The sequence below is a fragment of the Caenorhabditis briggsae genome, assembly GCF_000004555.2.
Source record: "Caenorhabditis briggsae complete genome, chrII, whole genome shotgun sequence".
NCBI classification, from domain to species: Eukaryota; Metazoa; Nematoda; class Chromadorea; order Rhabditida; family Rhabditidae; genus Caenorhabditis; species Caenorhabditis briggsae.
In genome coordinates, this window is record NC_013486.2 from 1,665,451 (window position 1) to 1,686,320 (window position 20,870).

The 20,870-nt window shown below is 34.4% G+C and overlaps 6 protein-coding genes across 6 annotated transcripts; 4 read left to right on the forward strand and 2 right to left on the reverse strand.

The window, feature by feature from the left end:
* Positions 1-1,614: 1,614 nt before the first annotated feature.
* Positions 1,615-1,956, reverse strand: CBG18422 (the record flags this gene model as incomplete). Its single annotated transcript, XM_002646731.1, has 1 exon — positions 1,615-1,956. The coding sequence occupies one exon, from the start codon at positions 1,954-1,956 to the stop codon at positions 1,615-1,617; it is 342 nt and encodes a 113-aa protein (XP_002646777.1).
* A 4,454-nt stretch (positions 1,957-6,410) lies between these two features.
* CBG18423 lies at positions 6,411-6,872 on the forward strand (the record flags this gene model as incomplete). Its single annotated transcript, XM_002646732.1, has 1 exon — positions 6,411-6,872. The coding sequence occupies one exon, from the start codon at positions 6,411-6,413 to the stop codon at positions 6,870-6,872; it is 462 nt and encodes a 153-aa protein (XP_002646778.1).
* A 1,443-nt stretch (positions 6,873-8,315) lies between these two features.
* On the forward strand, positions 8,316-8,813 carry CBG26161 (the record flags this gene model as incomplete). The annotated part of the gene is made up of 1 exon (XM_045241757.1): positions 8,316-8,813. The coding sequence occupies one exon, from the start codon at positions 8,316-8,318 to the stop codon at positions 8,811-8,813; it is 498 nt and encodes a 165-aa protein (XP_045100103.1).
* A 1,172-nt stretch (positions 8,814-9,985) lies between these two features.
* CBG18425 lies at positions 9,986-13,789 on the forward strand (the record flags this gene model as incomplete). Its single annotated transcript, XM_045241758.1, has 4 exons — positions 9,986-10,154; positions 11,417-11,433; positions 12,992-13,160; positions 13,779-13,789. 4 exons carry the CDS (start codon positions 9,986-9,988, stop codon positions 13,787-13,789), a joined length of 366 nt encoding a protein of 121 aa, XP_045096482.1.
* Positions 13,790-19,262: 5,473 nt separating this feature from the next.
* CBG18428 lies at positions 19,263-19,607 on the forward strand (the record flags this gene model as incomplete). The annotated part of the gene is made up of 1 exon (XM_002646734.1): positions 19,263-19,607. One exon carries the CDS (start codon positions 19,263-19,265, stop codon positions 19,605-19,607), a length of 345 nt encoding a protein of 114 aa, XP_002646780.1.
* Positions 19,608-19,800: 193 nt separating this feature from the next.
* Positions 19,801-20,870, reverse strand: CBG26162 (the record flags this gene model as incomplete). The annotated part of the gene is made up of 2 exons (XM_045241759.1): positions 19,801-20,231; positions 20,714-20,870. 2 exons carry the CDS (start codon positions 20,868-20,870, stop codon positions 19,801-19,803), a joined length of 588 nt encoding a protein of 195 aa, XP_045100104.1.

The window sequence follows — 20,870 nt, forward strand, 5'->3', positions numbered from 1 at the left end:
TTTCAAATTCAGCTTTTAGTCAAAAAATTCAAAAATTAAACCGAAAAAAATCAGTTTTGACTTTTCCGCGAGAAGTACTAATTACAAGCGATAGAGCGCCTTTGCATTTTCGGCAAAAAATACTTTTTTAACGAGAAATTCGAGCTGACGGCGTCATTTAACACCTTCAGGTGTTGATTAGACTTTAAAATAAGCATGAAAATCTTAAAAGTGCAAACAAAAGAAAATAGTAATGCACAGAACTCATGAAAACGCCCTTTTTGAAATTCAGAAAAAAAACAGTTTGAAGCTCTGAAGCATACTGTATTGTCGAATTAAAAAAAGTGGGACCTGGAAAATTTCGCGGGCGGTTCCCGGTCAATTTTCGAGGCCTTGCCCCAGAAACACTACGGCACTTGGGTTCAAGCGAGGGGGTCAGAAAGCGCGCCCCAGTAAATTTTTCGAAAATTCTCAATTCGCTGCCGAACTTCGTTGGCTGGGTATCACAGTTTTAAACGATGAGCGAGAATACGCGCGTTGCAGCTCGTTGATTTTTAAGAAATAGATCATGATCTAGTTCAAACCCGCGTTCATTTTAAAATTATTAAATTTCTTCTGGCCTACGAGTTTGCTGGGGCGCTTTTTCTGACCCCCTCGCTTGAACCCAAGTGAGCCCCCTAATATTCTGGAATTTTTTCAAAACCAACAAAAAAAAATTAGAAAATTAACTTTAGGATTTTAGGTTACTGTAGCTTTTCCATTTTCGCTCGAATTTCCAAATGTTCTGGATTACTGTAGTTCAGGATTGCTGTAGATTACTGTAGTGTTTTCCAATTTTCGGATTTTTGGATTTTGGGTTACTGTAACTTTCAAGTTTTCTTGAATTCCCTAGTTTTCTTTACTACTGTAGTTCAGGATTACTGTAGATTACTGTAGCGTTTTCCAATTTTTATGAGATTTTTGGATTTCAGGATTACTGTAACTTTGAACTTTTCGAGAAATTCCAAATGTTCTGGATTACTGCAGTTCAAGATTACTGTAGCGATTTCCAATTTTTATGAGATTTTCGGATTTTGGGTTACTATAGTTTTCAATTTTTCCTAGACTTCCCTACTTTTCTTTACTACTGTAGTTGAGGATTACTGTAGATTACTTCCAATTTTTGGATTTTCGGATTTTGGGTTACTGTAGCGTTTTCCAATTTTTGGATTTTCGGATTTTGGGTTACTGTAGCGTTTTCCAATTTTTGGATTTTCGGATTTTGGGTTACTGTAGCTTTTCAATTTCTTCTAGAATTTCCTCTCAAAAATTCAGAAAATTCAAGCCCCCTAACAAGCTGAAATTTGAAAAAAAGTAACATAGCCAGAAATTTGAAATTTCATTTTTTTTAGAAATTTTGAATTTTTTTTTGAAACTTCTAACTTTCGAAAGAATTAACTCAAGTTAAAGTTAATCAGTCTATAATTATTTTTTCAGATTTTCCAATGTTTTAGAACCTAATTGGAATTTTTAATATGAAACCTTTATTATTAAACTTATTAAATAGCGAGCAAAAATTATTAGAAAATTTCGACCCGTTTTTAGGAAAAAAAAAGATATATACAAAAAGTTAATTATGGGCTAATTAATCCCTAATTATCCTCTTCCTGGGCATCCGATTCCATTGCAGAATAGATAAATTCCATTGTCTTTTGTTCCAATAAATGAGTTTCCTTGAGAATCATAATTAATTCCATTCGAATAGGAATAGCTGGGTTGTTGAGCATAAGAGTTTTGATAATAGTAATTATTATTATAATTATAGTTACCGTAGGATGGACTACGGTATCCTTGATATCCATATCCACGATTGTAATAGTTTGGAGTAGCATACTGGTTACGGTAGCCATTGTTGTATCCATAATTTCGGTATCCGTATGGTCCCGCTGATACCATCAAAACCATTGCCATAGCGATAAGAATAGTAAGGGTTGACATTGTGGGCGGAGCTTAAAGGTTTTGATGGAAATCTTGGAGAAGCTGAGGCTTATTTATACCATAGAATGACGTGTTTGGTTTTTTGAAGTCTCAGGTTCGAGTGGGCGGAGCTTATTATTTGGCTTTGTAGGTCAAAATCATTTATTGTCTTTTTAATGGAATGGAATAATGGGGTCTCTTTTATAGGAATAATTGGAAGTAGTTAACAGGTTCAATGTTTTTTGAAAAATTAAAAAAGAGGTGATTGATAAGAGAAGGAAAAAAGAAGATGAAAGATTTGGAGTCCAAAATGGTACAAGTTTGAAAATTTTAAATTTCAAATTCTCAAATTTTGATTTTATTTCCAGCAAAAACTAGCATTCTAGCTTTCTTGAGAGTCGAGATACAGCCATTTGAAGTTTCGAAGAGACGCAGACTGTTAGAGTGTCTCGTTGTCTGCGTCTCTCACCTCCGAAACTTCAAATCTCAGTATCTCGGCTTCTAGGTGAGCTAGGAAGCTAGTTATTAAACATACTTGAAGGAAATTTAGTCTATTTTACGACAATCAACAAAACTCAAAAATTCAAAAACATTTTTGAGACCTGAAAGTTACAAATATACAGTACTTTGGCACACAATAAGATTCCGAGATTCAGTAATGTTTTTCGAAAAATAAATCACGTTTCTAGCTCTTCTAGAACCCGAGATACATCTATTTGAAGTTTCGAAGAGACGCAGACAGTTAGAGTGTCTCGTTGTCTGGCGTCTCTAGCCTCCCAATTTTCAAGTGAGCATATCTCGGCTCAAAATTGCGCTAGAACTTTCAAACTTTTCGATGAATATAGAATTTTACACTTTCTCAAAAATCTGAAATTCTAGAAACCCCTAGAAAGCCAAACATTTTGAGAAAATCGTGAAATTTGAACTCCCAATTCCAAATTTGATCATATGGTTGGATGAACCTAAATTGTAAACCATAGATTCAAATTGAAACAAAAATATGGGAAGTTTCCTTCATCTTTTTTTCTCATTTTGTAATTATTCGGAAAATGATTGATTATCACTTTTTATCAGCAACATCTATATGTTCATTGAGTAGAAAAAGATAAACTGGAATCTAGTAAAAAGGAGTGATGCGTTTATAAATGAGTGACATTGATTTGCCTTCTTAATTTGATAAGAACAGAACAATATTTTTTCATGGATTCAGTCTTCCATTCGTCAGGATTTTTGACTTTCGAAACAACGTTTTTAGGACCCAACTTTGAGCTCAATTATCCCGGTTCCTAAGAAAGATATCAAAAAGTGGTCAAATGATAAAATATTGGTAATGTTATGATAAACAATTTAACAGTTGACTACTTTTTGATATCTCTCAGAGCAAACGAGATAAATTAGCTGAAAGTTAGCGGTGTGTTTTTTTGCATACCTCTCATCCATTGTGCCTGAATGATACAATTTGTACCCAACAATTTCCCAAAGATTCAATCTTTACCGATTTCTAATCTGATAAGAACAAAGTGATTGATAGGGTGTAACGGAAAATGGTAACATCTAGAAGAAAATAATTCTTTCCAGGAACCTAAAATTTTTATTTTCAGAGAATACCATAATTTTTTTTTCTGAAATTTTTTACGTTTCCAGTTTTTGAAAAAGCTTCTGAAAATACTGTAAATTTCCTTCAAATCTCACTAAAAATCACTCTTCTAGACCTCCTAGAAGCCGAGATACAGCCATTTGTAGTTTTGGAGAGACGCAGACAGTTAGAATATCTCGTTGTCTGCGTCTCTCTCCAAATGCTCCCAATTTCCTATAAACTTGTCAAGAAACCATTTTTGTAGCTCTTCTAGAACCCGAGATACAATCGTCTAAAGTTTCGAAGAGACGCAGACAGTTAGAGTGTCTCGTTGTCTGGCGTCTCTAGCCTCCCAATTTTCAAGTGAGCATATCCCTCGTATTCTCCAAACGGCTATATCTCGGCTCAAAATTGCGCTAGAACTTTCAAACTTTTTGATAAATCTAGAATTTTACATTTTCTCTGGCGTTTGAAAACTCAAAAAATACCTAAAGTTCTTTAAAATACTTTTTAAAAACTTTTCCAGAAATTCTCTGAGATTCTCCAATTTGTTTCTTTCTAATTATTTGAATTTTTCTCCAAATTCTCCCAATTTCGTATAAACTTGTCAAGAAATCACTTTTGTAGCTCTTCTAGAACCCGAGATACAATCGTCTAAAGTTTCAGAGAGACGCAGACAGTTAGAGTGTCTTGTTGTCTGCGTCTCTAGCCTCCTACTCTTCAATTGGCTGTATCTCAGCTGAAAATTGCGCTAGAACATTCAAATTTTTTGAGAAGTGTGTTATTTTAAATTTCTGATTTTTTGAGTTTTGAGACTTTAGAGTTTTCTTGAAACCTGGTACCCAATTACTCAATTTTTCTCTAATTTTACAATTATCGTTTTTTTTTCTGAAAACACTTTGAACTGCCTACAAAACCCTCCAAAAATCACTTTTTTAGCTCTTCTAGGACCCGAGATACAATCGTCTGAAGTTCCAGAGAGACGCAGACAGTTAGAGTGTCTCGTTGTCTGCGTCTCTAGCTTCCAATACTTCAAATTATCATATCTCGGATTCTATGTAAGCTAGAAAGACTAAAATTTCTGTAAAATTAATCTTGTGATCTTCAATTTTCTGCACCCATCCTCTCTGTCTCCAACGTTTTCAAGTTTTCCATCTCCTTCTATTCGTTCCGGATTATCACGTCACCTAGAAAGAATTCGGGTTCATCGTCTATCGTTCACATTATCGCATACAAGCCGCTTCTCCTTATCAATATCCCATTATCTCGTTTTTTTTATCACCAACCAAATTTTTTCAGGTTCCTAAAACCTACCAGCTGGTTAGCCGCTCGGTCTGCGAACTTTTGCGTCAATGATCTCAGCAAATCGGAATGGGAAAACTTCGAACAGGCTTCTTCTTCTTCTTCTTATCAATATGCTTCTCCTTATCAGTTAGGATAAGAACAAGCCAATTCGTATCACCACCAAAACATTTCAATCTTTGGAATCTGGTTTGTGACACGAGTGATAGCGCTTTTCTTATCACTGGGGGGGGGGGGGGGGGGTGCAAAAAGAAAAACGTTTTTTTCGAAAAAAAAAGGAAAATTTGGATTTAAATCCAGAAATGGAAAAAAGAAAAAAATTGGCATTTTAAAAAGTGATCTATCTTGATTTTCAGAAAATCTAGAATTTTATATTCCTCAGATTCGCAAGTTCAATTTCTAAATACTTCATTAAGTTTTAAGCATTTCCCAAAAAATTGCTCTTTTCTAGCTTATCTAGAAGCCTATATGCAACTGTTTGAAGTTCAAGGCAGCGAGAGACGCAGACGACGAGACACTCTAACTGTCTGCGTTTCTTTTCTCTTACTTTCTGCTTCATTTTGGTTCAGAAATCAAGTTTCTAGCCCTTCTAGAACTCGAGATATAGGTGTTTGAAGTTTCTGAGAGACGCAGACAATTAGAGTGTCTCGTTGTCTGCGTCTCTAGCCTCTTAAACATCAAATGACTATATCACAGCTGAAAATTGCGCTAGAACGTTCGAATTTTTTGAAAAATGTGTTATTTTAAATTTCTGATTTTTTGAGTTTTGAGACTTTAGAGTTTCTTGAAATCTGGTACCCAATTTCTCAATTTTTCTCTAATTTTTAAAATTATCGTTTTTTTTTCTGAAAACACTTTGAACTGCCTACAAAACCCTCCAAAAATCACTTTTCTAGCTCTTCTAGAACCCGAGATACAATCGTCTGAAGTTCCAGAGAGACGCAGACAGTCAGAGTGTCTCGTTGTCTGCGTCTCTCACTTCCAAAGTTTCAATTGACTGTATCTCGGCTTCTAGAACAGCTAGAAAAGTGGTTTTTGAACCAGTTTGTAGGAAATTTAACATTTATTTTTTGAAAATCAAATATTTTAAAAACTTGCATTCAAAAATGGGAAAAAATTCCAAATAAATCCGAAAACTCAAAACTCAAAAAGAAACCAATTTAATAGTAGACGGAATTTCCTTAAATTCTGTCGAAGGTACTTCTTTCTAGCTCATTTGAGAGCCGAGATATAACCATTTGAAATTCTGGAGGCTAGAGACGCAGACAACGAGACACTCTAACTGTCTGCGTCTCTTCTAAACTGGGAAGGGCAGTAACTTGGGTTCTAGATGAGCTAGAAAAATGATTTTTGAAGCAGTTCGTAGGGAATTTACCGCATGTTCAGGAATGTAAAAAAGGAAAACTTCTAAGAGTTATTCGATTGTCCGGCTTTAATCGAGAAATTTCAAACAATCCCAAAACTTCCAGTTTAGTCAACCTTGATAAAACGAGCTCCGCCCCTTTCGTTCGAAACCCTCTAACCTCCCAAGAACAGAAAGTGTATAAAAGCTTCCAAAAAGTTTCCATTTCTTCAGCCCCCCCCCCCCCCACCCAAAATGTCTTCCTTCTCTAATTCTCTGCTTCTTATCACTATCTCTCTGATCACTATTACGCTAGTTGAATCGAGATACAACGCCTATCAGACTACAAACTACAACAATCGAGGAGGTTACTATCAAGGATACCGTACTCCATACAATAACCGCGGCTACAACAACTACAACTACAGTAATCGAGGCTACAATGGCTACCGTAACCAAGGCTACCAGTACCCGGGATACGGTGCCAACCAATACCGTAACTACTACTATCCACAGTATGCTCAAGCTACGCAAGCTCCTGCTCCAAGATTCCAACCATCGCTAGCTGACCTACTTTTCGGTGGAATGCGTCAATCGGCTCCCAGCTACAGTAGTAATGGAATTAATTACGATTCTTATGGAAACTCGTTTGTTGGAACGAAGGACAATGGAATTTATTTGTTCTGCAATGGAAAAGGATGCCCTGGAAGAGGATAATTAGCCCGATAATTAATTTTTTATTATATATTTTTTTGCCGAAAAACGGGTTTAATAATAATAAAGTATTTTCCCAATGATTCGAAAATTTCGAAACTTACATTTAGAAATGAATTTGCAGAATTCGAAAAAATGAAAAATTTTCAGAACATCAAAAAATTTCAAAATTCTTTTGAAAAATGAAATTGGCGGCTAATTAACTTCAATTTAGAGTTAATCCGAATATAATTATATTGTGGTTTTCTGATTTTTTGAATTGTTTCTGATTCAAAATTTTGGAATTTCGAAAACATCTGAAATTCTGATATTCTGGAATTTCGAAAAATTCAGAAATTCAGAAATTCAGATATTTTCAAATACGGAAATTCAGAAATTCTAAAATTCTGAAATTTTGAAATTCTGAAACTCTGAAATTCTAAAACTCTGAAATTCAGAAATTCAGAAATTCAAAAATTCAGAAATTCAGAAATTCAGAAAATCTGATATTCAGAAATTCAGAAAATCTGATATTCAGATTTTCAGAAACTTTGAAAATCTGAAAATCTGAAATTCTGAAATATGAAATTGAGAAATTTAGAAATTCAGAAATTCTGAAATTCTGAAATTCAGAAAATCTGAAATTCTGAAAATCTGAAATTTTGAAAAATTCTGAAATTCGAATATTTGGAAATTTTGAAGTTTCAAAGATCAGATGTTCTTAGAAATTCAGAAATTCAGAAATTCCGAAAATTCTGAAATTCAGAAATTCAGAAATTCTGAAATTCAGAAATTCAGAATTTCAGAAAAATTCTGAAATTCTGTAATTCTGAAATTCTGAAATTAGAATATTTGGAAATTTTGAAGTTTCAAAGTTTTCAGATGTTCTTAGAAATTCAGAATTTCCAAAACTTCCAAATGTTCGAATTTTTTAAAAGTTAGGAATTCCGAAATTCCCAAAAAATCTAAAAATCCAAAACATTCAAAAATTCAGATTGAAAAATCTCGAAATTTGAAAACTTGGCATATTTAGAATTTCCAAAAATGTTCGAGTCCAATTTGTTTTTTGAAATTTTGAATTATTCAAAAAAATACATTCTAGTGATCTCAGATCATTCAAGTAGAAAAACCCACTTCTCCCAATAATTGTCAATTCGAATTAATTCAAAAACGTTTTCTCTTTTTTCTAGCTGGCAACATTCAGATCTTTGATTATGTTTTATCTGTGTAGCTGTCAGTTCAAATTATTCGTTTTTGAATAAAATGGGGTTTTCGGGGAAATTATTGGTCTCCCTGATTTTTTTCTTCAACCGATTTTCTCGGAAATGTCAGTTTTTCTTCTTCTTATCAAATCAAGTGTCTTAATTGCCTAATTAGTGTTTCCCCGCCCTAGTACATAATGTATTCTAGGTAAACAACTTCATCGGAAAAATTTTCATTAGGAAAAATTTATATTTTCAAAAAACTATGATCTACATACTTCTAGTTTCTACTTCATTCATTATTTCTATCCATGCTTACGGTAACTACCATACCCCACCAAGCTATCAGTATTCTGGCTACGGTAACAACGCCTATTACAGTAACGGCTACTACAGTAATCCATACTACAACTACCGTAAACCTTATCAGCAAATTTATCAACAGTATCCACAGTATCAACAGTCCTACTATCAGAATTATCAAAATTCTTATCATATTCCCAAAACTATGCTCCAGCTCCTCAATTCACATCACCATACGCTGTGCTCGACAGGATTTTGGGAATCCCGCCCCCTCAGCGTAGGCTCCGCCCATATTATGGGAAAGATCGATATATTGGAAATGGGATCCACGTGGATTCGCATGGAAATGGATATATGGGTGATAAGGATACGGGATTGTACATTTTTTGCTCGTCCAGAGGATGTGTTGGCAGAGGATAAGGCAAATTTGGAGAGGATTACTGTAGATTTGCTTATTTAATTTTTGAATATTTCAGACAATTTGAGACAATTTTTGAAAGGATTACTGTAGAATTTTTTTGTGAATTTTTTTACATTAAAAAATTTTGAAATTTTTTAAATTTATATTTTTGTCCGAACGGGTATTATTACATACTTTTTTTCTCCCTGTGTAACAGTTGTATGTATGAACTTATATATTTTTCGACGAGTTTTTTTAGAAATAAAACTTTTATTCTTTCCAAGTTTTCAGATTTTCAGAAAAATTGAATTTCCCGAATTTCCAAATGATGAGAAAGCAGTTCAGAGATACCAAAAATTCTGAAACTTACGATTCACCAGAAGTTGTATTCTAAAAATCAGAGTTCTAAGAAATTCTGATATTCTTAAATTTAGAAACTCAGAAACTCGAAAATTGGAATTAAAGAAATTTTGGGAGACCCAGGACCCAGGACCCATGACCCAGGACCCAGGACCCAGGACCCAGGACCCAGGACCCAGGACCCGGAATTTTTGCTTTCCAGAAAATTCTGAAAATCTAAAATTTCATTTTCGACCTTGATTCAGATTTTTGATCCCAGCCAATAGAAGTTTCTACCATCTCTCCCCCTTTCCAAAATTTTGCAATATTTTTATTGTCATTTTTATTGTTTTTCACCGCATGAATATCCATATGAATATGCTAATTTTCAGATGCCGAGGAGCATAAAAAGGCGATGCGAGGTGCGGATAAATCACATTCTTTCTTACCCCCCCCCCCCCAAAAAAAAATTTCAATTTTTAGAGATTTCTAGGCCTTGAAACTTTAGAAAAATTCTGAAATTCTAGATTAAAACCAAAAAAAGACAAATTTCGCAAAATGTTCGAGGTTTCTAGCTCATTTTTGAGCCGAGGTGATTATTATTTTTCATATATTCCGGTCCTAAATCCTACACGGATCATTTCTGTGCAGTTTTCAAGTTTCTAGCTCTTCTAGAACTTTAGATAGAGCCATTTGAAGGCGAGAGACGCAGACGACGAGACACTCTAACTGTCTGCGTCTCTTCAAAACTTCAAGTAGATGTATCTCGGCTTCCAGAAGAGCTAGAAAAGTGCTTTTTAGTGAGATTTGAAGGAAATTTACAGTATTTTCCGACAAACTTAAAAACTACTATTTTTCAACTTCAAATTCTCAAAATTTTCAGGTAAAAATCCATGGAATGCAAAATTTGTTTCCAAAAATTTTCTCCAAATCTTCCAGAACTGACTCCCCGGATTTTGACAAGCTGTGGACACACAATTTGTGAGAAGTGTGCTGAAAATCTTCTGAAGAATTACAAAAAACTCAAATGCCCATTTGACAGAATTGTTACATATGTTTCAGGTAATTTTATGGACTACTGTACCCCAAAATATGAATTTTCCAGTAGGAGTCGAGAGTCTGTGCCGGAACTTTGCGATTATCGATTTTTTGGAAAAATCTGAAACTCGAAATTCTGGAATTCAGAATTCCGAAAATTCGAATTCTGATGGAAATTCTGGATTTCAAGAATTTCAGTCCGTCTGGAAGAAATTGGTTGGAAATCGGAGAGAACGGGAAATGGAGGAGTTGTTGAGGAATTGGGATATTTCAGAAGACGTGGAAACTCAGGTTCCAGAAGATTTGGAAATTCAAGAAGGTGAGAAGTTCAGAAGCATCACAGCAAATTTAAGACTTCTAAAAGTTCTGAAAAAAACAGAAACTTTAGGAATTCGAAAAATTCAGAAATTCAGAAATTCAGAAATTCAGAAATTCAGAAATTCAGAAATTCAGATATTCGAAAAAATCAGAAATTCAGAAATTCAGAAATTCAGAAATTCAGAAATTCAGATATTCGAAAAAATCAGAAATTCAGAAAATCAGAAAATCAGAAATTCAGAAATTCAAAAATTCAGAAATTCAGAAATTCAGAAATTCATAAATTCAGAAATTCAGAAATTCAGAAATTCAGAAATTCAGAAATTCAGAAATTCAGAAATTCAGAAATTCAGATATTCGAAAAAATCAGAAATTCAGAAATTCAGAAATTCAGAAATTCAGATATTCGAAAAAATCAGAAATTCAGAAAATCAGAAAATCAGAAATTCAGAAATTCAAAAATTCAGAAATTCAGAAATTCAGAAATTCATAAATTCAGAAATTCAGAAATTCAGAAATTCAGAAATTCAGAAATTCAGAAATTCAGAAATTCAGAAATTCAGATATTCGAAAAAATCAGAAATTCAGAAATTCAGAAATTCAGAAAATATAGTAATTCTGAAGTTCTGAAATTCTGAAGTTCTGAAATTCTGAAATTCTGAAATTCATAAATTCAGAAATTCAGAAATTCGGAAATTCAGAAATTCAGAAATTCAGAAATTCAGAAATTCAGAAATTTAGTAATTCAGAAATTCAGAAATTCATAAAATCTGAAATTAGAAAATTCGAAAATTCGAAAAATTCTGATATCTGAAATTCGAAATCTTAGAAGATGTGAGATCAGAAATCAGAAAATTCCGAAATTCGAAAATTCCAAAAATCTGAAAATCCAGAAAACTCAAAAATTCCAGAAGTGCAAATTCAACCAATCCAACTTGCCGTCATTTTCGAAGAGTCGGAAGAAGAAGAGGATTCTGATGATTCGGTTGGTTCAGAGTCTGCCAATGCAGAATTTGAATTCCAATATTTTCCAAATCTCTGCAATCACTGCGCTCATTTCTGTACCAGCGGCCAAGGATCACTCGCTTCTGAAATTGTAGAAAATCTTAAATTCTTCTTTTTATTTGATTTATAATCTTTTTTTCAATTTATTTTCCATTTTCAAAGTTTGAAAATATTTCATTTATGATGCTTTATTTGTGATTAAAAATTATTTATCTTTTTGAGTTCCAGATTTTAATTTTTCTTACATTTTCAGAATTCTCCGAATTTTAAGTGCATTCACAAACTTTGACTGAATTTCTGAGTTTCTGAATTTCTGAATTTCTGAATTTCTGAATTTCTGAATTTCTGAATTTCTGAATTTCTGAATTTCTGAATTTCTGAATTTCTGAATTTCTGAATTTCTGAATTTTGAATTTCTGAATTTCTGAATTTCTGAATTTCTGAATTTCTGAATTTCTGAATTTCTGAATTTCTGAATTTATGAATTTCTGAATTTCAGAATTTCAGAACTTCAGAATTACTATATTTTCTGAATTTCTGAATTTCTGAATTTCTGAATCTCTGAATTTCTGAATTTCTGAGTTTCTGAACTTCTGAATTTCTGAATTTCTGAATTTCTGAATTTCTTAATTTCCGAATTTCTGAATTTCTCCAAAATCGTTTGATTTGTGTTAATCAGATGTGCAAATAGATAAAAAGAATTACGCTTTGGCTTGGGAGGTGGTGGCGGCAAACAATGATTTTTGAGATTTTTGGTTTTTTTTTCTTTTTCTTTATTTTGTTCCTAGTAGAATTTACAGTTTTCAAAATTCCCAGAAATTTAATTAATTTAAGCCAAAAATTGTGAATTTTGATTTTGAAAATTCTAAAAACTTCCGAAAATCCGAAATTTCGAAATTTTCGATTTTCTGAATTTTTTGAAATTTTGATCCTTTTTTTTTGGATTTTCTGAATCGCAGAATTTCGAAAAAAATCGGTATTCTGACAATGGAAATCTCAATTTTTGCTAAAAATGATCCAATTTTTAGTTTTTAGATTTTCTAAAAATTTGGAAAATTCTGAATTTCTGAATTTCTAAACTTCTGAACTTCTGAATTTCTGAATTTCTAAATTTCTGAATTTCTGAATTTCTGAATTTCTGAATTTCTGAATTTCTGAATTTCTGAATTTCTGAATTTCTGAATTTCTGAATTTCTGAATTTCTGAATTTCTGAATTTCTGAATTTCTGAATTTCTGAATTTCTGAATTTCTGAATTTCTGAATTATCGAAAATCCAAAAAAATGGGTCATTCTTAATATTTTTTGTCCCTTCTTGCTAGTGTCAATTTCTTCTATTCGTTCAATGACACATTTTGGAATTAGCAAGAATAAAGAAAAAAGAGATTGTTTTCATTTTGTTTACAATAAAGACATTTGAAAAAAAATGATAAGGAAATTTCGAAATTTCCCGATTCTTCCCTTTTTTTGAGTTTTTCTAGTCGAAACAATTTTTTATTGCTCTTTTTTTTCAATTTTTCACACAAAATCTACTTTCCAGAACATGGACTGCCAAATCTGCCTTCAAAAATACAATGGAAATTCAAAAAATCGAATTCCTCGAATTTTGAAAAAATGCGGTCATACAATGTGCCATCAGTGTTTGAAGAAGCAAGAGGAAGACGATCAGATTGTGTGCCCGTTTGACAGAAAAGTAACCAGATTGAGAGGTGAGATTTCAGAATTTTTCAATGAAAAACGGATAGAAATTTTGATAATACAAATTCTGTGAAAATTTTATCAAAATCGGTCGGTTGGAAGCCGAGACACAGCCATTTGAAGTTGAGTGGGATGCGGCGCGTTTGCGTCGCGGCTTTAAAGGCGCGTATCTTGGAGCGTAGCGTAGCTATAAGGTCGATAATAGCCGAAAATGCAAAAATAAATATTCTCTTCATTTTTCCGAAATTTTCAAAAAAAATCGAACCGTTGTGAACCGAGATACAACCATTTGAAAATGTGATAGAGGTACGACGCGGTCGCTTCGCCGCTTTAAAGGCGCGTATCTCGGAGCGTAGATAACCTAAAACATTAATATGCTGCAATTATAATGAACACTTTGTGTTTAATATTTTCTGAAAATTTGAACAAATTCGGCCCACTAGAAGCCGAGATACAGCCATTTGAAGCTAAATGGGGGTGCGGCGTGGTCGCGTCGCGGCCGACCCACTAAATTTGTAAGAGTGTATCTCTGCTCCTAATTGATTTTTAAACTTGAAATTTGATACAAATAACAATTGAATACTCTTATATAACCTCTGAAAATTTCAAATTTCTAGAACTACTATAAGCTGAGCAATGACTAATTGAAAACAACAAGTCCATTTTTCCAGGAGGAGTCAAATCGCTGACCAAGAATTTTGCGATTTTGGACCTGATTGGACAAGAGCCAGCATATCCCAGAAAATCGAAAAAGCGTGAATCCGAGGATTCCGAGGATTCTGAAGATTCTGAAGATTCTGAAGACTCTGTAGACTCGCAGGATTCAGAGGATTCAGATGACTCAGACACTTCTGAGGATTCTGAATCTTCAGAGGATTCTGATTCCTCTGATTCTTCTGATTCTTCTGATTCTTCTGATTCTTCTGATTCTGAAGAGTGTGAAGAATCTGAGGATTCTGATGACTCTGAGGATTCTGAAGACACTGAAGATTCTGATGGATCCGAGAAGAAGGATTCAGATGACGACGACAACGACGATGAAGAAGAAGAAGGCGTCAGAATTCAACAACCAGATTCTGATGAGGACAGTGAATAATTGATTGATTTTTGTTCTTTTTTTTTGGAGATTATCAAATTTGAATATTTTTTATAAATGTGAAAACTATAATTTTTTGAACTTCTGAACTTCAAAAGAAAATGGCGCGAAATCAAAAACTTCCTGTTGACTGTGAATCCTTTCAAAAAATCTGAGTTTTTGAATTCAGAAGACGTTTTCAATTTCACAATTTCCTGAAAATTCTAATATTTTTAACTTTAAGCCTATATAACTCATTTTCTGTGAGAGATATCAAAAAGTTGTCAACTGATAAAATGTTTATCATAATATCAACAACATTTTATCAGTTAATTTCTTTTTGATATCTTTGCCAGAAAAGGCGATATATGAGCTCAAAGTTAATGGTTTGAGAAGGGGCATTCTACTATAGTGTTTATGTTATACATATATGGAAAATTAGGATTTTTCTAAAAGATTTTCACAACCAATTCTCCCCTTGTTCCATTTAAAAACTGCTCTCTTATATCCCAAACCCATCCGCCCCTTATCAACAACATCTCCAGATGATCTCTTCACGTCATCTGAAGACATCTGAAGCTTTCTATTTTTGATCTCCGAACTTTCGCGTCGACTATCCTTCTTCTTCTTCTTCTTCTTGTTCAACTGATAAGACAAGAACCAGAAATGATTTGGAATAAAGAAAAAGGAATGATGTCATTTTCGGATAAGAATCGGAGGGTGCAAATAGTGAGAAAAGAAGGCGGAATAAAGGATTTCGAATGATGTGTGTGCAAAAAAGATTTTGAGATTGAACAACCAAAGTTGGAAGAGATAAACATGGGGTATATAAGTGGGAAAGCAGAAGATGAAGAGGTACAAAATTCGAAGCGTCTTGAATCTTTTATTCAAAACATTCTACAGTACTGCACCCAATACCAAAGTTTTAGGATCTCAATTTTGGCCCATGATTTGTCTGAAATCCTTACCTTGCTGGATTCTTGGAATTTTAGAATCTTGAAATTCGAGATCTAATTGTAATGAGTAGCAAATTACATATACAGTGAACACTCCAATAGAATGGCCATCCTAACTTTCAACTTGAAACCCATATATTTAACTGATAAAATGCTTATCATGTTATCAAAACAAAAGTTTGTCAGTTTACCACTTTTCATATATTTTACAGAAAATGAGGTACATCGGCTCAAAGTTGACGATGTCAGGGGCATTCTTTTAGAGTATCAACGGCTAGAAACGCGATTCAGAGAACGGAACTCAGAATTCGAAAATTCCTATTGATCAGAAAAATTATAAAACCATATATAAATGTATACTTTTGCATCGTTTTGTAACTCCTGAATTTTCAGTTCTCTCCAAATTCAAACCAATTCTTCGACAATTAAGATTCTCCCAAAAAACGATAAGAAATGAAGCAAACGTCCAAATTTCTTCTGGGAAAAATCTTTTTTCTTGAGCTACAGTAATCCAAAAAAAAAAATTCACTGCAATTTTTTTAATTACCTGAAACATGATTAATAACAAATTTAGTCTGAAGAAAACGAGACCTTTCTTTGATTTTTCAGAAGATTCGAAACAATTTTCTCAGAAATTGTGTGTCCCGAGATTTTCAAAATCAATCAGAAAAAGCTAAAATTCTGATGCTTCTGAAAATACATGGGCGTAGTGTACCTCGAATTTTCATTCAATCCGAGCAAGATTAATTTTTGTATGTCTCCTAAAACTCGAGATACGGCCATTTGAAGTTTCGAAGAGACGCAGACAGTTAGAGTGTCTCGTTGTCTGCGTCTCCCACCTCCTGCGATTTGAATCGCTGTGTATCGGCTCAGAAATGCGTTAGGGACTCCGAACTTTTAACGAAATTTGTTATTTTTGAGTTTTAATCTAACATTGTAAGTTTTGAGGGACAAGAAAAGCTATGAATCTGAAAAAAAATAAAAGAAGCAATTCTGATTTGTGTGGAATACTGTTAAATTGATCTTCCACACGCGTTTGGTTATACACAGATGGTTTTACAGGTCGAGACTTTTAAAATCTGGAAAATCTGAATATTTCTAGGGTCCCTTCTTCTGAAGAATTTGATTTTAGCCAAGGCTATAAATGTCGTCGTCCGCGGCTTAGGCACCCTGATCAAAATGACTTGTTCGAATTTTCGTTTCCTTTTGCGTACATGATTTTCCTCTCCCAACAAGCGTAAAAATTCGTCCCCCGTAGTCTGTTTATTTGTGGTGAGAAAGAGACACTTTTCTCTTTCAATATCAACCGACACTCAAACCAAATATCTGGTTTTTCTCGGAGGGGGTTCACACTTTGGGTATTAAAAGATGGTTACGGTAAAAGTCTATGACGGCATCATGCTGAAATTTAAAGTTTTAAAAAATTGGAAAATGGACAATAAAGACGAAAAAGAGCCGAAAACATTGCAGGACAGCTAAAGAATATTCTGGAAAAAATGTTCAATTGAGGGTAATTCAGAAGACAGGTGACAGATTTATAATGAGCAATATTGACCTGTGGAGCATGTGAAGGACACTAATTGGTCATCTGGAAAAGGCCCTCCGGTAAAGGACTCTTTCGAAACATCAATCAATTGGATTATGGAATATTTGTTAGAATCCTCTTTTTAAAACGTTTCTGACAATTTACATATAAACTTTTTTTCAGAACTAACAAGTAATTTTGTTTAAAAAAGATGCGTTGACCGGTCAACTTGTAACTTTGACCGATCAAGATAATTGACACCTCCCCCACAGGTCAAACTATCAAAACTGACTTTGAGTGCAAATTTGTGTCGGCAGTTTTTGTTTCGTTCTTGATTTAGACAGTTTTCAACACTTTACATTTTTTTCAGATTCATAAACTTTTGAGCCGATCGTGTATTGGACTAAACTATTATTCTAGATCCTCAAAATTGAGCTCGACGACCTATGAAACCTCCATGGCTGCTAAGTCTAATTATCCACGAATCAACATTATTTCTAGACACTTTGAACATTATCATTTTCAGTTCTAACCGAGCTATTCGCTTTGTGTTTTTCCCACCTAAATGAAAACTGAAAGTTTGTCCGTTTGGTCTGAAATTTTCCAGATATTTCGAACCAAATCTAATTAGGAGCTTCGTTTTTTATTTAACAACTTTTTCTCAGAAGCTTTTCGAATCCCATAAGCTGATTGGAACTGTCAGAATATAATCAACCAATTTATCCATAAAGATTCCGTCTATCATCCAAACCTACCTATCACAAGCCTAGAGCTCCTTATTTTTCAATTTCTTATCTCTGTCTTTCTGAATCTTTCACACTTTTCATCTTAACACATTCCAATTCTGATCCGGTCGCTCCGTTCAATTTCCTTGGCTTCTCTTTTAACATGTATGCCCCCACCAACCCATTCGAATAGTTTATTTTTAATCTTAAGCCAATCCAACACATTTCACCTGCTTCTGGTCCGAAAGAGGCCAACTTTTGGCGAGTGACTCTTCTAACACTTTCTGATGACTCGAGCATTAGCTTAACCTCAACCATTAGCTTAACCTTAGGCATTGAATTTAGCTCAGCAATTAGCGTAACCTTATAAACTAGCTTAGCCGTAAGCATTAGCTCAAACTTGAACATTACTGCAGATACTATCTTAACTTCAATCTCTAGCGAAACCATTATTTTATTTTGACCTTAAGCTAAACCTTAAGAATTGGTTTAACCTCAAGCAGTAGCTAAACCCTAAAGATTATCTTAACCTTGAGCATTAGCTCAATTTTAAGCATTATCTTAACATTAAGCACAAGCTTAATTGTAAGCATAATCTCAACGTTTACCATTTTCTCAATTCTAAGCATTAGTTTATTCTCAAGCATTATTTTAACGATGATAGTATGCTTAAATGGAAATGTTAGCTTAACCTCAACGTTTAATTTTATTTTAAACCGTAAGCATTAACTGAACCTTAAGAATTAATTCACCTTCGAAAACAAGTTCAACGTTAAACATGATCTTAACCTCAACCTTAGCATCAGCTTTACCATGAACGTTAAGCTGAACCCATTCTAATACACCCCCGGTCCGGTCAGTCTGGCCCAGCGCTTCAAAACTATAATCTTCTTTCCCCGTCCCGCTCGTTGTAATTTTCACGTTCTAATGAAGGTGTTAGAAGCTTTACAATACCAAAAAATTGACCGATCAAGTTGTCGTCATTTTTTTGGTTAAGCACTAGAACAACAATGAGGAAACTGGAAAGTGATATATAGATGACTATGACGGAGTGCAAATATTATTCATAGGATAGAGGAGAGAGAACCGGAGAAAGATTTGGTGGACCATGGAATCCCAAGATTCCTAGAATCTAAAGGAAACTTGAATATAAGAGTTCTGAAATTGGAAACTTTCAAGTTAAAGGTGAAATCTGGAAAATTTGAATTTCAATTTGAATCTTATGGATTCTAGAGTTTTGGAACAGCTAAAAGCTAATGTTAACTTATAAGTTTAGCTTTAACGCCACCCTATAATTTGAGCTCAATTATCTCGGATTCCATAAAAGATATCAAAAATGTGTCAACAGATAAAATGTTGGTGATACCATGATAAACATTTTATCAATTGACAATTTTTTTTATATTTTGTGTGAACCGAGATAATTGAGCTGAAGGGAGGCAAGGTCCCGGGTTCGATCCCTCTTGCGGTTCACTTCTTTTTTGCTCTATTTTTTGAATATTGTTAATCCACTATGTACTAACAGCCTTTTAACATTTTAAAACACTGAAAAAAAGATTTTTGGAACTAGCGAAAATGCAATTTGCCTTAATTACTCCAATTAACCCTTTTCCATTTTGTTACCACATTCCTCCAGATCTTGTCTATCCTTCCCAGGCTACAGTATCACATGACAAAAGCGATCATGAGCTCGTTTCATCGGGTGTTCTCTGCGTCTCTCCATATCTCTTATCTCTTATCCTCTAAGCTTAACACATTCTGATCCTCCCACTCCGCCCATGTTCTTTATATAAGCTTAGAACATTTCTGATTTGTTCATCACATACCAAAAAATGTTCTCTTCTCGTATTTTCTTCATTCTCGCTTGCATTCTCTCTGTGACGATTGCTCAGCACTACCGTAACCAACACTACCGCTATCAGGGCTACGGTAACTACCGTAATCCCTATGGCACTCGCTACCAGACCATCTATCAAGGTTACCGTAGTCCCTACAACACTTACTACAATAACTATTATGCTCAAGCTCAACCGAGTAGCTACCAGTACTACGGTAGTGGAGACAAGTACATTGGCAATGGGGTCCACGTGGATTCGCATGGAAATGGATACATTGGAGCCAAAGACACCGGGTTATACATATTCTGTGCGTCGAGAGGATGTGTTGGCAGAGGATGAGCAGTTTTGAGGATTACTGTATTCTTTATCTTTTTTCTATATTTGTATATATCGTTGAATGACTATTGTCCCGAAAAAAATATGGGACGTTTTGGATTTTTATTTATTTTGAATTCTTTGCCTCTCCCGCCATTTTTCGGGTCCAAACTTTTGAATAAATTATTGTTAACAAGCTTTATTAACTTCAGGAAACTTAATCACTGTTGTCATAAGAATCCTCCTCCGCATCCTCGGGATCCTCAGAATCTTCAGAGTCCTCAGAACCTTCAGAGTCCTCAGAATCTTCAGAGTCCTCAGAATCTTCAGAATCCTCAGACTTCTCGTATCGTTCGTCAGAACCTGGATGTTCGATTCTGACGTCTTCTTCTCCGTCGTCATCTGAGTCCTTATTCTCGGATCCATCAGAATCCTCAAAGTCCTCAGAGTCTTCAGAATCCTCAGACTTCTCGTGTCGTTCGTCAGAACCTGGATGTTCGATTTTGACGTCTTCTTCTCCGTCGTCATCTGAGTCCTTATTCTCGGATCCATCAGAATCCTCAAAGTCCTCAGAGTCTTCAGAATCAGTAGAATCCTCAGGGGGAAAAAGCCGAGCCAGAATCTCATCGTTTATGGACTGCACAAAATCTATAAAAAATCATAATATTATTTTCAAAGCGTCATTGCTCAGCTTAAGATAGTTCTTGAAATTTTAAATTTTGAAGGAACCTATAAAAGCAAATGTTCTTTTGATGTACCGAATTTTAAGTTCCTTGGTCAGCTAGAAGCTGAGATACATCCTTCGGAAGTTGAAGGAGTAGGCCGCGACGCGATTACACCGCACCCTTGCCAGTTCAAATGGGTGTATGTCGGCTCCCAGTTCTCCAAATTTTTCGAAATTTTCAGAAAACGTAGAGCCTTTTGTGATCATGATAATAGTCAAAAATCAAGTCTTCAGTTTTATTGGCATACGCGACTTCAACACCGCTACGCGACAGCGCCGCAGCCCTCGGCAACTTCAAAAAAGTGTATCTCGGCTCCCAGTAGTCCGATTTTCTCCAAATTTGCACGGAATTCATATTTCTAATTTTCTAATTTTTTTTTTGCAAATTTATCTTCAAAAATCTTACTTCCCAAAAAAGTTTTTTCGTTGTCAAATGGGCACACAACGTCAACACCATCGGAGTTTCGAATCCAACAGCTATGGCACATCGTATGACCGCATGATAAATCTCGAGCAAGTCGACTGCCATCATTGTATCGTTGGTGACAGTTTGAGCAATTCAT